The sequence below is a fragment of the Phalacrocorax aristotelis genome, unplaced genomic scaffold (assembly GCF_949628215.1).
Source record: "Phalacrocorax aristotelis unplaced genomic scaffold, bGulAri2.1 scaffold_313, whole genome shotgun sequence".
NCBI classification, from domain to species: domain Eukaryota; kingdom Metazoa; phylum Chordata; class Aves; order Suliformes; family Phalacrocoracidae; genus Phalacrocorax; species Phalacrocorax aristotelis.
In genome coordinates, this window is record NW_027441389.1 from 21,346 (window position 1) to 35,921 (window position 14,576).

At 63.1% G+C, this 14,576-nt stretch overlaps 1 protein-coding gene across 1 annotated transcript in view; it reads left to right on the forward strand.

Moving 5' to 3' along the window:
• POLR2A (RNA polymerase II subunit A) overlaps nucleotides 1–13,915 on the forward strand; it is a gene marked incomplete at both ends in the record, with an annotated part of 33,951 nt that extends 20,036 nt beyond the window's left edge. The window contains 10 exon segments of the mRNA XM_075080607.1: nucleotides 176–347; nucleotides 2,262–2,367; nucleotides 3,801–4,006; nucleotides 8,130–8,354; nucleotides 9,734–9,763; nucleotides 9,766–9,982; nucleotides 11,165–11,265; nucleotides 11,364–11,468; nucleotides 12,208–12,390; nucleotides 13,694–13,915. Of these exon segments, the coding sequence (XP_074936708.1) occupies nucleotides 176–347; nucleotides 2,262–2,367; nucleotides 3,801–4,006; nucleotides 8,130–8,354; nucleotides 9,734–9,763; nucleotides 9,766–9,982; nucleotides 11,165–11,265; nucleotides 11,364–11,468; nucleotides 12,208–12,390; nucleotides 13,694–13,915 (1,567 nt within the window).
• Nucleotides 13,916–14,576: the final 661 nt, after the last annotated feature.

The following is a 14,576-nucleotide window of genomic DNA, read 5'->3' on the forward strand; positions in this document are numbered from 1 at the left end:
ACATTTTGGGGTCCCCTCGCTCCTCCTCCCCAAACTGGGTCCCATTTCGAGCCCCCCGATCCCCTCCCCTCCCCGCCAGTGTCTCCTCCCATCTCTCCGCCGTCTCCCCGATGGCCCCGCGACCCCCCCAAACCTCCCCACCCACCCCCGCCGTGTCCCCCCCGTCCCTTCCCAGGTTCAAGTTCGACTACACGAACGAGCGGGCGCTGCGGCGGACGCTGCAGGAGGAGCTGGTCAAGGACATCCTCTCCAACGCCCACATCCAGAACGAGCTCGAGCGCGAGTTCGAGAAGATGCGGGAGGACCGCGAGGTGCTGCGCGTCATCTTCCCCACCGGCGACAGCAAGGTCAGCCCCCCGCAGCCAGGGGCGCCCCCAGACCCGCCCACCCCCCACCCCCCAGCCCCGAGAGACGCCCCCGCCCCGATTCCGCACCCCGGTGGGCTCCGAACCCCCCACCCCGGGGATGTCCCTGGAGGTCCCGCCACCCCTGTCCCGGGGTTGGTGGGTGTATGACCGGTCATTGCTTCTGTTTTGGGGTGCTGCCCCCTGCCGTGGCCCCCCTTTTTGGGGTGTAGCAGGAAGCTGTGACCCCCACTCTTCTTTAGGTGCCCATTTTGGGGTGCTTCCCCCCGTCCTGGCCCCCTTTTTGGGGTGTAGGAGGAAGCTGTGAACCCCACTCTTCCTTAGGTGCCCATTTTGGGGTGCTGACCCCCTCCTGGCCCCCCTTTTTGGGGTGCAGCAGGAAGCTGTGACCCCCACTCTTCTTTAGGTGCCCATTTTGGGGTGCTTCCCCCCGTCCTGGCCCCCTTTTTGGGGTGCAGCAGGAAGCTGTGACCCCCACTCTTCTTTAGGTGCCCATTTTGGGGTGCTTCCCCCCGTCCTGGCCCCCTTTTTGGGGTGTAGCAGGAAGCTGTGACCCCCCCTTTCTTTGGAGGTGCCCATTTTGGGGTGCTTCCCCCCATCCTGGCCCCCCTTTTTGGGGTGTAGCAGGAAGCTGTGACCCCCACTCTTCTTTAGGTGCCCATTTTGGGGTGCTGACCCCCTCCTGGCGCCCTTTTTGGGGTGTAGGAGGAAGCTGTGACCCCCACTCTTCTTTAGGTGCCCATTTTGGGGTGCTTCCCCCCATCCTGGCCCCCCTTTTTGGGGTGTAGCAGGAAGCTGTGACCCCCACTCTTCTTTAGGTGCCCATTTTGGGGTGCTGCCCCCGTCCTGGCCCCCTTTTTGGGGTGTAGGAGGAAGCTGTGACCCCACCTTTCTTTGGAGGTGCCCATTTTGGGGTGCTTCCCCCCCTCCTGGCCCCCTTTTTGGGGTGTAGGAGGAAGCTGTGACCCCCCCTTTCTTTGGAGGTGCCCATTTTGGGGTGCTGCCCCCGTCCTGGCCCCCCTTTTTGGGGTGTAGGAGGAAGCTGTGAACCCCAGTCATCTTTAGGTGCCCATTTTGGGGTGCTGACCCCCTCCTGGCCCCCTTTTTGGGGTGTAGGAGGAAGCTGTGACCCCCACTTTTCTTTAGGTGCCCATTTTGGGGTGCTGCCCCCGTACTGGCCCCCTTTTTGGGGTGTAGGAGGAAGCTGTGACCCCCCCTTTCTTTGGAGGTGCCCATTTTGGGGTGCTGCCCCCGTCCTGGCCCCCCTTTTTGGGGTGTAGGAGGAAGCTGTGAACCCCAGTCATCTTTAGGTGCCCATTTTGGGGTGCTGACCCCCTCCTGGCCCCCTTTTTGGGGTGTAGGAGGAAGCTGTGACCCCCACTCTTCTTTAGGTGCCCATTTTGGGGTGCTGCCCCCGTCCTGGCCCCCTTTTTGGGGTGTAGGAGGAAGCTGTGACCCCCCCTTTCTTTGGAGGTGCCCATTTTGGGGTGCTGCCCCCCGTCCTGGCCCCCCCTTTTTGGGGTGCTGGCACCCTCCGGGGCCCAAATTTGGGGAAAGTGACCCAAAATCTTCTCTTTTTCAAGAACGTTCATCTACCACAGCCCTGATTTTGAGGTGCTGACCCCGAATTTTGGGGTGCTGGCCCACCTTTTTGGGGCGCTGGCCCGCCTTTTTGGGATGCGGACCCCACCCCGTACACCTCCTTTGGGGGCACAGACCCCCACTACCCTTATTTTTGGGGGCTACCCCAGACTTTTTAGGGCACAGATTCCCCCTCATGGCCTTGATTTGGGGGTGTTGACCCCCAATTTTCAATTTTGGGGTGCTGACCCCGTATTTTGGGGTGCTGACCCTGCGTTTTGGGGTGCGGACCCCCCCGTTTCTCCCTCCCCCCAGGTCGTGCTCCCCTGTAACCTGCTGCGGATGATCTGGAACGCCCAGAAGATTTTCCACATCAACTCGCGCCTCCCCTCCGACCTGCACCCCGTCAAGGTGGTGGAGGGTACGTTGGGGGGCCCCCTCCCCAAATTTGGGGGGGTTCCTGAGCCCAGAAGGGAGTGTTGGGGGGACCCCCAGGGATCGCGGACCCCCCATGACCTCTTAACAAGGTCTTAAAGGTTTTTCAGGACCCCTCGTGGTCCCCAGGAAGGTGTTGGGGGGGTTGAGAACCCCCAGAGAGGTGTTGGGGGGACTTGGAGGACCCCAGTACCCCACAGGAAGGTGTTGGGGGGACTTGAGGACCCCCAGAGAGGTGCTGGGGGCAGTTGGAGCACCCCAACATCCCCCAGGAAGGTGCTGGGGGGGACTTGAGGACCCCCAGGAAGGTGTTGGGGGGAGTTGAAGCACCCCAACATCCCCCAGGAAGGTGTTGGGGGACTTGAGGACCCCCAGGAAGGTGCTGGGGGGAGTTGGAGCACCCCAACATCTGCCAGGAAGGTACTGGGGGGGGGCTTGAGGACCCCCAGGAAGGGGCAGGGAGACATGCCAGACCCCCAGGAAGGTGTTGGGGGACTTGGAGGACCCCAACATCCCCCAGGAAAGTGTTGGGGAGGACTTGAGGACCCCCAGGAAGTTACTGAGGGGAGTTGGAGCACCCCAAGATCCGCCAGGAAGGTGCTGGGGGGACTTGGAGGACCCCAGTAACCCCAGGAAGGTATTGGGGGGGACTTGAGGACCCCCAGGAAGGTGTTGGGGGCAGTTGGAGCACCCCAGCATCCCCCAGGAAGGTGTTGGGGGACTTGAGGACCCCCAGGAAGGTGCTGGGGGGAGTTGGAGCACCCCAACATCTGCCAGGAAGGTACTGGGGGGGGGCTTGAGGACCCCCAGGAAGGGGCAGGGAGACATGCCAGACCCCCAGGAAGGTGTTGGGGGACTTGGAGGACCCCAACATCCCCCAGGAAAGTGTTGGGGAGGACTTGAGGACCCCCAGGAAGTTACTGAGGGGAGTTGGAGCACCCCAAGATCCGCCAGGAAGGTGCTGGGGGGACTTGGAGGACCCCAGTAACCCCAGGAAGGTATTGGGGGGGACTTGAGGACCCCCAGGAAGGTGTTGGGGGCAGTTGGAGCACCCCAGCATCCCCCAGGAAGGTACTGGGGGGGGGCTTGAGGACCCCCAGGAAGGTGCTGGGGGGAGTTGGAGCACCCCAACATCTGCCAGGAGGGTACTGGGTGGGGGCTTGAGGACCCCCAGGAAGGGGCAGGGAGACATGCCAGACCCCCAGGAAGGTGTTGGGGGACTTGGAGGACCCCAGCATCCCCTAGGGAGGTGCTGGGGGGACTTGAGGACCCCCAGGAAGGGGCAGGGAGACATGCCAGACCCCCAGGAAGGTTCTGGGGGACTTGTGCCCCCCACCCAAAGATGCCGTGGGCCTTGGGGACGCCCAGAATCCTTCCAGCGCCGCGAGAGCCCCCCGTAACGCCCCTCGTTTCGGCCAGGGGTGAAGGAGCTGAGCCGCAAACTGGTGATCGTGAACGGGGACGACCCGCTGAGCCGGCAGGCGCAGGAGAACGCCACGCTGCTCTTCAACATCCACCTGCGCTCCACGCTCTGCAGCCGCCGCATGGTGGAGGAGTTCCGCCTCAGCGGGGAGGCCTTCGACTGGCTGCTGGGGGAGATCGAGTCCAAGTTCAACCAGGCCATCGTGAGTTTAGGGGTCTGGGGGCTGAATTTAGAGGGCTATGGGGCGAGTTTAAGGGGCTGGGGGCAGGTCCAGGGGTCTGGAGGGTGAGTTTAGGGGTCTGGAGAGTGAGTTTAGGGGTCTGGGGGCTGAATTTAGAGGGCTGTGGGGCGAGTTTAAGGGGCTGGGGGCAGGTCCAGGGGTCTGGAGGGTGAGTTTTAGGGGTCTGGAGAGTGAGTTTAGGGGTCTGGAGAGTGAGTTTAGGGTCTGGGGGCTGAACTTAGAGGGCTATGGGGCGAGTTTAAGGGGCTGGGGGCAGATCCAGGGGTCTGGAGGGTGAGTTTTAGGGGTCTGGAGAGTGAGTTTAGGGGTCTGGGGGCTGAATTTAGAGGGCTATGGGGCGAGTTTAAGGGGCTGGGGGCAGGTCCAGGGGTCTGGAGGGTGAGTTTAGGGTCTGGAGGGTGAATTTAGGGGTCTGGAGAGTGAGTTTAGGGATCTGGAGAGTGAGTTTAGGGGTCTGGGGGCTGAATTTAGAGGGCTATGGGGCGAGTTTAAGGGGCTGGGGGCAGGTCCAGGGGTCTGGAGGGTGAGTTTAGGGGTCTGGAGGGTGAGTTTAGGGGTCTGGAGGGTGAGTTTAGGGGTCTGGGGGCTGAATTTAGAGGCCTATGGGGCGAGTTTAAGGGGCTGGGGGCAGATCCAGGGGTCTGGAGGGTGAGTTTTAGGGGTCTGGAGAGTGAGTTTAGGGGTCTGGGGGCTGAATTTAGAGGGCTATGGGGCGAGTTTAAGGGGCTGGGGGCAGGTCCAGGGGTCTGGAGGGTGAGTTTAGGGGTCTGGAGGGTGAATTTAGGGGTCTGGAGAGTGAGTTTAGGGATCTGGAGAGTGAGTTTAGGGGTCTGGGGGCTGAATTTAGAGGGCTATGGGGCGAGTTTAAGGGGCTGGGGCAGGTCCAGGGGTCTGGAGGGTGAGTTTAGGGGTCTGGAGGGTGAGTTTAGGGGTCTGGAGAGTGAGTTTAGGGGTCTGGGGGCTGAATTTAGAGGCCTATGGGGCGAGTTTAAGGGGCTGGGGCAGATCCAGGGGTCTGGAGGGTGAGTTTTTAGGGGTCTGGAGAGTGAGTTTTAGGGGTCTGGAGAGTGAGTTTAGGGGTCTGGGGGCTGAATTTAGAGGGCTATGGGGCGAGTTTAAGGGGCTGGGGGCAGATCCAGGGGTCTGGAGGGTGAGTTTTAGGGGTCTGGAGAGTGAGTTTAGGGGTCTGGAGAGTGAGTTTAGGGGTCTGGGGGCTGAATTTAGAGGGCTGTGGGGCGAGTTTAAGGGGCTGGGTGCAGATCCAGGGGTCTGGAGGGCGAGTTTTAGGGGTCTGGAGAGTGAGTTTAGGGGTCTGGAGAGTGAGTTTAGGGGTCTGGAGAGTGAGTTTAGAGGGCTATGGGGCGAGTTTAAGGGGCTGGGGGCAGATCCAGGGGTCTGGAGGGTGAGTTTTAGGGGTCTGGAGAGTGAGTTTAGGGGTCTGGGGGCTGAACTTAGAGGGCTATGGGGCGAGTTTAAGGGGCTGGGGGCAGGTCCAGGGGTCTGGAGGGTGAGTTTAGGGGTCTGGAGAGTGAGTTTAGGGGTCTGGGGGCTGAATTTAGAGGGCTATGGGGCGAGTTTAAGGGGCTGGGGGCAGGTCCAGGGGTCTGGAGGGTGAGTTTTAGGGGTCTGGAGAGTGAGTTTAGGGGTCTGGAGAGTGAGTTTAGGGGTCTGGGGGCTGAATTTAGAGGGCTATGGGCGAGTTTAAGGGGCTGGGGGCAGATCCAGGGGTCTGGAGGGTGAGTTTTAGGGGTCTGGAGGGTGAGTTTTAGGGTCTGGAGAGTGAGTTTAGGGGTCTGGGGGCTGAATTTAGAGGGCTGTGGGGCGAGTTTAAGGGGCTGGGGGCAGATCCAGGGGTCTGGAGGGTGAGTTTTAGGGGTCTGGAGAGTGAGTTTAGGGGTCTGGGGGCTGAATTTAGGGGGCTGGGGTCAGATCCAGGGGTCTGGGGGGCAAGTTTAGGGGTCTGGGGCCTGAATTTAGGGGTCTGGGGGGTGAATTTAAGGGTCTGGGGGGCGAATTTAGGGGTCTAGGGGGTGAGTTTAGGGGTCTGGGGGCAAATTTAGGGGTGTGGGGGCAGATCCAGGGGTCTGGGGGGCGAGTTTAGGGGGCTGGGGAGTGAATTTAGTGGTCTGGGTGGCAGATTCAGAGCACTGGGGAGCGAATTTAGGGGTCTGGGGAGCGAATTTAGGGGTCTGGGGGGCAAGTTTAGGGGTCTGGGGGAAGATCCAGGGGTCTGGGGCCTGAATTTAGGGGTCTGGGGGGCAAGTTTAGGGGTCTGGGGGGTGCATTTAAGGGTCTGGGGGGCGAGTTTAGCGGTCTGGGGGCGAGTTTAGGGGGCTGGAGGCAGATTCAGAGAGCTGCAGGGCAGATCCAGGGGTCTGGGGAGCGAGTTTAGGGGTCTGGGGCAGATCCAGTGGTCTGGGAGGCAAGCTTAGGCATCTGGGAACAGATCCAGGGGTCTGAGGGGCGAGTTTAGGGGGCTGGGGGGCGAGTTTAGGGGGCTGGGGAACAGATCCAGGGGCTGGGGGGTGAATTTAGGGGTCTGGGGGTTGAGTTTAGGGGTCTGGGGGCTGCATTTAAGGTCTGGGCTGTGAATTTGAGGTCCGGGGGGCAGATTCAGGGGTCTGGGGGGTGAATTTATTGGTCTGGGGGTAGATAAGGGGCTCCAGGGGCCAGGTGTGGGGGTTTAGGGAGCAGATAGGGGTCTCTGGGGGTCAGATGTGGGGGGTCCCAGGGTGCCTTCGACTGGCTGCTGGGGGAAATCAAGTCCAAGTTCAACCAGGCCATCGTGAGTGGGGCTGGGGGGCGACTTTAGCGGGATGGGGGGCGAATTTAGGGGCCTAGGGGCAGATCCAGGGGTCTGGGGGGAGAGTTTAGGGGGCTGGGGGGCAGATCCAGGGGTCTGGGGGTGAATTTAGGGGTCTGGGGGACGAATTTAGGGGGCTGGGGGTGAATTTTGGGGTCTGGGGGGTGAGTTCAGGGGGCTGGGGGGCGAGTTTAGGGGTCCTGATCAATGATATTCTTGGAGCCCCATCTAGGAGGGGTTTGGGTCAGATCTGGGATGGTTTTGGGCCCCCCGCCCCGACACTCCGTGTCCCCTTGGGGGTCTGCAGGGGTCAGATATGGGGGTCTGGGGTCAGATGTAGGGGTTTGGGGAGGAGATGGGGGTCTCTGGGGGTCAGATGTGGGTGTTTGGGGGGGAGGTGGGGGTCAGATGTGGGGTCAGACGTGGGGGTTTGGGGGGGAGGTGGGGGTCTGCAGGGGTCAGATATGTGGGTTTGGGGGGGAGATGGGGGTTTCTGGGGGTCAGATATGGGGGTTTGGGGGGAGGCAGGGGTCAGATATGTGGGGGTTTGGGGAGCAGACGGGGGTCTCCAGGGGTCAGATGTGGGGGTTTGGGGGGGAGATGGGGGTCTGTGGGGGGTCAGATGTGGGGGTTTGGGGTCAGATGTGGGGGTTTGGGGAGCAGACGGGGGTCTCCGGGGTCATATGTGGGGGTTTGGGGTCATATGTGGGGGTTTGGGAGCAAACGGGGGTCTCCGGGGGTCAGATGTGGGGGTTGGGGGAGCAGACGGGGGTCTCCAGGGGTCAGATGTGGGGGTTTGGGGTCAGATGTGGGGGTTTGGGGAGCAAACGGGGGTCTCCGGGGGTCAGATGTGGGGGTTGGGGGAGCAGACGGGGGTCTCCAGGGGTCAGATGTGGGGGTTTGGGGGGGAGATGGGGGTTTGGGGTCAGATGTGGGGGTTTGGGGAGCAGACGGGGGTCTCCGGGGGTCATATGTGGGGGTTTGGGGTCATATGTGGGGGTTTGGGGAGCAAACGGGGGTCTCCGGGGGTCAGATGTGGGGGTTTGGGGAGCAAACGGGGGTCTCCGGGGGTCAGATGTGGGGGTTTGGGGAGCAGACGGGGGTCTCCGGGGGTCAGATGTGGGGGTTCAGCATGAGATTTGGGCATCATTTTGGTCCAGATTTGGGCAGTTTTGGGTGCGGATCTGGGACGTTCCTGGAGCCGCATCTAGGAGGGCTTTGGGTGCAGCTCTGGGGGCATTTTCGGGGTCCCCCTGACGCCCCTTCCCCCCCCCCCCACAGGCGCACCCCGGGGAGATGGTGGGTGCGCTGGCGGCCCAGTCGCTGGGAGAACCGGCCACCCAGATGACCCTCAACACCTTCCACTACGCCGGCGTCTCGGCCAAGAACGTCACGCTGGGCGTCCCTCGCCTCAAGGAGCTCATCAACATCTCCAAGAAGCCCAAGACGCCCTCGCTCACCGTCTTCCTGCTGGGCCAGAGCGCCCGCGACGCCGAGCGGGCCAAGGTGGGGGTGCCGGGGGGATGGGGGAGGTGGCCTCGTCTTCCCGTGGTGGCCCCATGGCTTCGTCTTCTTATGGTGGCCCCATGGCCTCGTCTTCTTGTGGTGGCCCCGTGGCTTCGTCTTCCCGTGGTGGCCCCATGGCTTCGTCTTCCCGTGGTGGCCCCATGGCTTCATCTTCCCATGGTGGCCCCGTGGCCTGGTCTTCCCATGGTGGCCCTGTGGCCTCGTCTTCCCGTGGTGGCCCCATGGCTTCGTCTTCTTATGGTGGCCCCATGGCCTCGTCTTCTTGTGGTGGCCCCGTGGCTTCGTCTTCCCGTGGTGGCCCCATGGCTTCGTCTTCCCGTGGTGGCCCCATGGCTTCATCTTCCCGTGGTGGCCCCATGGCCTGGTCTTCCCATGGTGGCCCTGTGGCCTGGTCTTCCCATGGTGGCGCTGTGGCCTCGTCTTCCCGTGGTGGCCCCATGGCTTTGTCTTCTTGTGGTGGCCCCGTGGCCTCGTCTTCCCGTGGTGGCCCCGTGGCCTCGTCTTCCCGTGGTGGCCCCGTGGCCTCGTCTTATTGTGGTGGCCCCATGGCCTCGTCTTCTTGTGGTGGCCCCGTGGCTTCATGTCCCCTCTGCGTCCTCAGACCCCCGTGGTGGCCCCATGGCTCCATCTTCTCATGGTGGCCCCGTGGCTTCTTCCCGTGGTGGCCCCATGGCTTTGTGTCCCCTCTGTATCCTCAAACCCCCATGGTTGCCCCGTGTCTGCTTCTTCTCATGGTGGCCCTGTGGCTTTGCGTCCCCTGCGTCCTCAAACCCCTGTGGTGCCCCCATGGCCTCGTCTTCCCATGGTGGCCTCGTGGCTTCCTCTTCCCGTGGTGGCCCCGTGGCCTCGTCTTCCCATGGCGGCCCCATGGCTTCATCCTCCCATGGTGGCCCCATGGCTTTATCTTGTCATGGTGGCTCCATGGCTTCGTCTTCCTGTGGTGGCCCCGTGGCTTTTATCTTCTCATGGTGGCCCCATGGCTTTGTGTCCCCTATGTGTCCTCAAACCCCGTGGTGGCCCCGTCGCTTTGTGTCCTCTCTGTGTCCTCAGACCCCCGTGGTGGCCCCATGGCTCCATCTTCTCATGGTGGCCCCATGGCTTTCTCTTCCCATGGTGGCCCTGTGGCTTTGTGTCCCCTCTGTGTCCTCAAACCCCTGTGGTGGCCCCATGGCTTCCTCTTCCCATGGTGGCCCCATGGCTTTGTGGCCCCTGTGGCCCCGTGGCTCCATCTGCCACCGTGTCCCCCCACCGAGCTGTGGTGGCCCCGTGGCTTCCTCATCTCGTGGCCCCGCGGTGGTGCCCGTGTCACCTCCCACGTGTGTCCCCGCGCTGACGCCGTGCCCCCCGCCCGCCCGCAGGACATCCTGTGCCGCCTGGAGCACACCACGCTCTGCGGAAGGTGACGGCCAACACCGCCATCTACTACGACCCCAACCCTCAGAGCACGGTGGTGGCCGAGGACCAGGAATGGGTCAACGTCTACTACGAGATGCCCGACTTCGACGTCAGCCGCATCTCGCCCTGGCTGCTCCGCATCGAGCTCGACCGCAAGCACATGACCGACCGCAAGCTCACCATGGAGCAGATCGCCGAGAAGATCAATGCTGGTGGGTCCGGGGAAGGTCTCGGGGGGTGGGGGTGGTGTGTCCTGGTGAGCCTAGAGGGCATCTCGGGGGGCTTTTGGGCATCCTGGGTGAGCCTGGAGGGCCTCTGGGCTGTCCTGGGTGAGCCTTGAGGGCATCTCAGGCGGGTTTGGGAGGTCCTGGTGAGCCTTGAGGGCATCTCAGGCGGGTTTGGGAGGTCCTGGTGAGCCTTGAGGGCATCTCGGGGGGGTTTGGGGGTGTCCTGCTGAGCCTTGAGGGCATCTCGGGGGGGTTTGGGGGTGTCCTGGTGAGCCTGAGGGCATCTCGGCGGGCTTTTGGGCATTCTGGGTGAGCCTTGAGGGCATCTCGGGGGTTTGGGGGTGTCCTGGTGAGCCTTGATGGCATCTCAGGGGGGTTTGGGGCATCCGGGGTGAGCCTTGAGGGCATCTCAGGCGGGTTTGGGAGGTCCTGGGTGAGCCTTGAGGGCATCTCGGGGGGGTTTGGGGGTGTCCTGGTGAGCCTGAGGGCATCTCGGCGGGCTTTTGGGCATCCTGGGTGAGCCTTGAGGGCATCTCGGAGGTTTGGGGGTGTCCTGGTGAGCCTTGAGGGCATCTCGGGAGGTTTGGGGTGTCCTGGTGAGCCTTGAGGGCATCTCAGGGGGGTTTGGGGCATCCTGGGTGAGCCTTGAGGGCATCTCGGCGGGCTTTTGGGCATCCTGGGTGAGCCTTGAGGGCATCTCAGGGGGGTTTGGGAGGTCCTAGTGAGCCTTGAGGGCATCTCAGGGGGGTTTGGGGCATCCTGGGTGAGCCTTGAGGGCATCTCAGGGGGTTTGGGAGGTCCTGGTGAGCCTTGAGGGCATCTCGGGGGGTTTGGGAGGTCCTGGTGAGCCTTGAGGGCATCTCGGGGGGGTTTGGGGGTTTGAAGGTGTGCTCAAGGGCTTTGGGGTGTCCTTGGTGAGCCTTGAGGGCATCTCAGGGGGATTTGGGGAGTCCTGGGTGAGCCTTGAGGGCATTTAGGGGGCCCTGGGTGACCCACCCCATGCCACGGTGACCTTTTGGTGTCTCCTGGGTGATCATGGAGGTCCTTCAGGATGTCTTTGGGGGTGGGGGGATGGTGCTGGTTGAGTGCGGGGGGGTCCTTTGGGTGGGGCGTCAGGGTGGGGTGGTGACCAGGGTGCCCCCCGTGTCTCCCCCTCCCCAACCCCAGGCTTCGGGGACGACCTCAACTGCATCTTCAACGACGACAACGCCGAGAAGCTGGTGCTGCGGATCCGCATCATGAACAGCGACGAGAACAAGATGCAGGAGGTGGGGCCGGTGGCACCCGTGGGTGGCTCTGGGGGCGCGACGGGGGCTGGGCATCACCCCCTGCGCCCCCTCCCCACCCCCCGCTTCGGTGTCCCCAGGAGGAGGAGGTGGTCGACAAGATGGATGACGACGTCTTCCTGCGTTGCATCGAGTCCAACATGCTGACGGACATGACGCTGCAGGGGATCGAGCAGATCAGCAAGGTCGGGGGGACAGGGGAGCACCCATGGGTGCTCGTGGGGGTGCCCAGGTTCCTTGGTGGTCTTGAGGAGCACCTGGAAGTTCTCCGTGGTGACCTCGAGGAGGTCCCAGACACCCACAAGGACACCTGGAGGCACTTAAGAAGGTCCACGGCTGCCTGGCAAGTCCTTAGAGGTGCCCAGGCAGCACCCATGGGTGCCCATGTGGGTGTCAGGGCTCTTGGTGGTCTTGAGGAGCACCTGGAAGTTCTCCGTGGTGACCTCGAGGAGGTCCTGGGTGCCCGTGGTGATACCTGTGGACATGTGTGAAGGTGTGTGGGTGTCCAGGATGTCCTTAGAGGAGCGTGGGGTGTCCCCTCAGGCAGCTGAGCAGCACCCATGGGTGCTCGTGGGGGTGCCCAGGTTCCTTGGTAATCTTGAGGAGCACTTGGAAGTTCTCCGTGGTGACCTCGAGGAGGTCCCAGGTGCCCGTGGTGATACCTGTGGACACGTGTGAAGGTCTGTGGGTGCCCAGGGTGTCCTTAGAGGTGCCCAGGCAGCACCCATGGGTGCCCATGTGGGTGTCAGGGCTCTTGGTGGTCTTGAGGAGCACCTGGAAGTTCTCCGTGGTGACCTCGAGGAGGTCCCGGGTGCCCGTGGTGATACTTGTCGATGCCTTTGAAGGTCCGTGGGTGCACGGGGCGTCCCCCCCATCGGCCGGAGGAGCACCCATGGGTGCTGTTAACCCCCTCCTCCCCTGCAGGTGTACATGCACCTGCCGCAGACGGACAACAAGAAGAAGATCATCATCACGGAGGACGGGGAGTTCAAGGCTCTCCAGGAGTGGATCCTGGAGACCGACGGCGTCAGCCTCATGCGGGTGCTGAGCGAGAAGGACGTGGACCCCGTCCGCACCACCTCCAACGACATCGTCGAGATCTTCACCGTCAGTGGGGGGTCCCGGGCCTTGGGTGGGGGGTTCCTGGGCACCTGGGCCTTGGGTCGGGGGTTCCTCATCGCCCCGGTCCTTGGGTGGGGGGTTCCTGGGCACCCGGTTCCTTGGGTGGGGGGATCCTGGGCACGTGGGTCCTTGGATGGGGGGTTCCTTGGTACCCGCTCTTTGGGTGGGGGGTCCCCAGGCACGTGGGTCATTGGGTGTTGGGGTCCCCGGGCACGTGGGTCATTGGGTGTTGGGGTTCCCGGGCACGTGGGTCATTGGGTGTTGGGGTCCCTGGGCACGTGGGTCATTGGGTGTTGGGGTCCCCGGGCACGTGGGTCATTGGGTGTTGGGGTTCCCGGGCACGTGGGTCATTGGGTGTTGGGGTCCCTGGGCACGTGGGTCATTGGGTGTTGGGGTTCCCGGGCACGTGGGTCATTGGGTGTTGGGGTCCCCGGGCACGTGGGTCATTGGGTGTTGGGGTTCCCGGGCACGTTGGTCATTGGGTGTTGGGGTCCCCGGGCACGTGGGTCATTGGGTGTTGGGGTCCCCGGGCACGTGGGTCATTGGGTGTTGGGGTCCCCGGGCATGTGGGTCATTGGGTGTTGGGGTTCCCGGGCACGTTGGTCATTGGGTGTTGGGGTACCCGGGCACGTTGGTCATTGGGTGTTGGGGTCCCCGGGCACGTGGGTCATTGGGTGTTGGGGTCCCCGGGCACGTGGGTCATTGGGTGTTGGGGTTCCCGGGCACGTGGGTCATTGGGTGTTGGGGTCCCTGGGCACGTTGGTCATTGGGTGTTGGGGTCCCCGGGCACGTGGGTCATTGGGTGTTGGGGTTCCCGGGCACGTGGGTCATTGGGTGTTGGGGTCCCCGGGCACGTGGGTCATTGGGTGTTGGGGTCCCCGGGCACGTGGGTCATTGGGTGTTGGGGTTCCCGGGCACGTGGGTCATTAGGTGTTGGGGTCCCCGGGCACGTTGGTCATTGGGTGTTGGGGTCCCCGGGCACGTGGGTCATTGGGTGTTGGGGTCCCCGGGCACGTGGGTCATTGGGTGTTGGGGTCCCTGGGCACGTGGGTCATTGGGTGTTGGGGTTCCCGGGCACGTGGGTCATTGGGTGTTGGGGTCCCCGGGCACGTGGGTCATTGGGTGTTGGGGTTCCCGGGCACGTGGGTCATTGGGTGTTGGGGCCCCAGATCCTGGTGACCCCAGGGTTTCTGGGTCCCTTGGGTGTTGGGGTTCCCCAACAGCTGGGTCCTGGGGTGCCCGGACGCCTGTGTCCCCCAACAGCCGTTGTTTTCCGCCTGTCGCGCAGGTGCTGGGGATCGAGGCGGTGCGGAAGGCGCTGGAGCGAGAGCTCTACCACGTCATCTCCTTCGACGGTTCCTACGTCAACTACCGTCACCTGGCGCTGCTGTGTGACACCATGACCTCCCGCGGGCACCTGATGGCCATCACCCGCCACGGCGTCAACCGCCAGGACACCGGGCCCCTCATGAAGTGCTCCTTCGAGGAGACGGTGGGTGGTCCTGGGGGGGTTTGGAGGGGCTCACGAGAGGGCTTGGGGGGCTGGAAGTGGGGTTTTGGGGGGTACTTGTGGGGCTGGGAAGGGGGTTGGGAGGTTTGGAGGTTGGAAATGGGGGTTTATGGGGTTGTTGGAGGGGTTTGGGGGGCTGGAAGTGGCCGCTGGGGGGTGTTGGAAGAGGAGTTTTGGGGGTACTTGTGGGGTTGGGAGGGGGTTGGGAGGTTTGGGGGTTGGAAATGGGGGTTTATGGGGGTGTTGGAGGGGTTTGGGGGGCTGGAAGTGGGGTTTTGGGGTGTTGGAAGAGGAGTTTTGGGGCTACTTGTGGGGTTGGGAGGTTTGGAGGTTGGAAATGGGGGTTTATGGGGTTGTTGGAGGGGTTTGGGGGGCTGGAAGTGGCCGCTGGGGGTGTTGGAAGAGGAGTTTTGGGGGTACTTGTGGGGCTGGGAGGGGGTTGGGAGGTTTGGGGGTTGGAAATGGGGGTTTATGGGGGTGTTGGAGGGGTTTGGGGGGCTGGAAGTGGCCGCTGGGGGGTGTTGGAAGAGGAGTTTTGGGGGTACTTGTGGGGCTGGGAGGGGTTGGGAGGTTTGGGGGGTTGGGAGGTGGGTTTGGGTGGTATTTGGGGGCCGGAAGTGGGGCTGGGAGGGGGGTTTTGGGGTGTTGGAGGGGTTTGGGG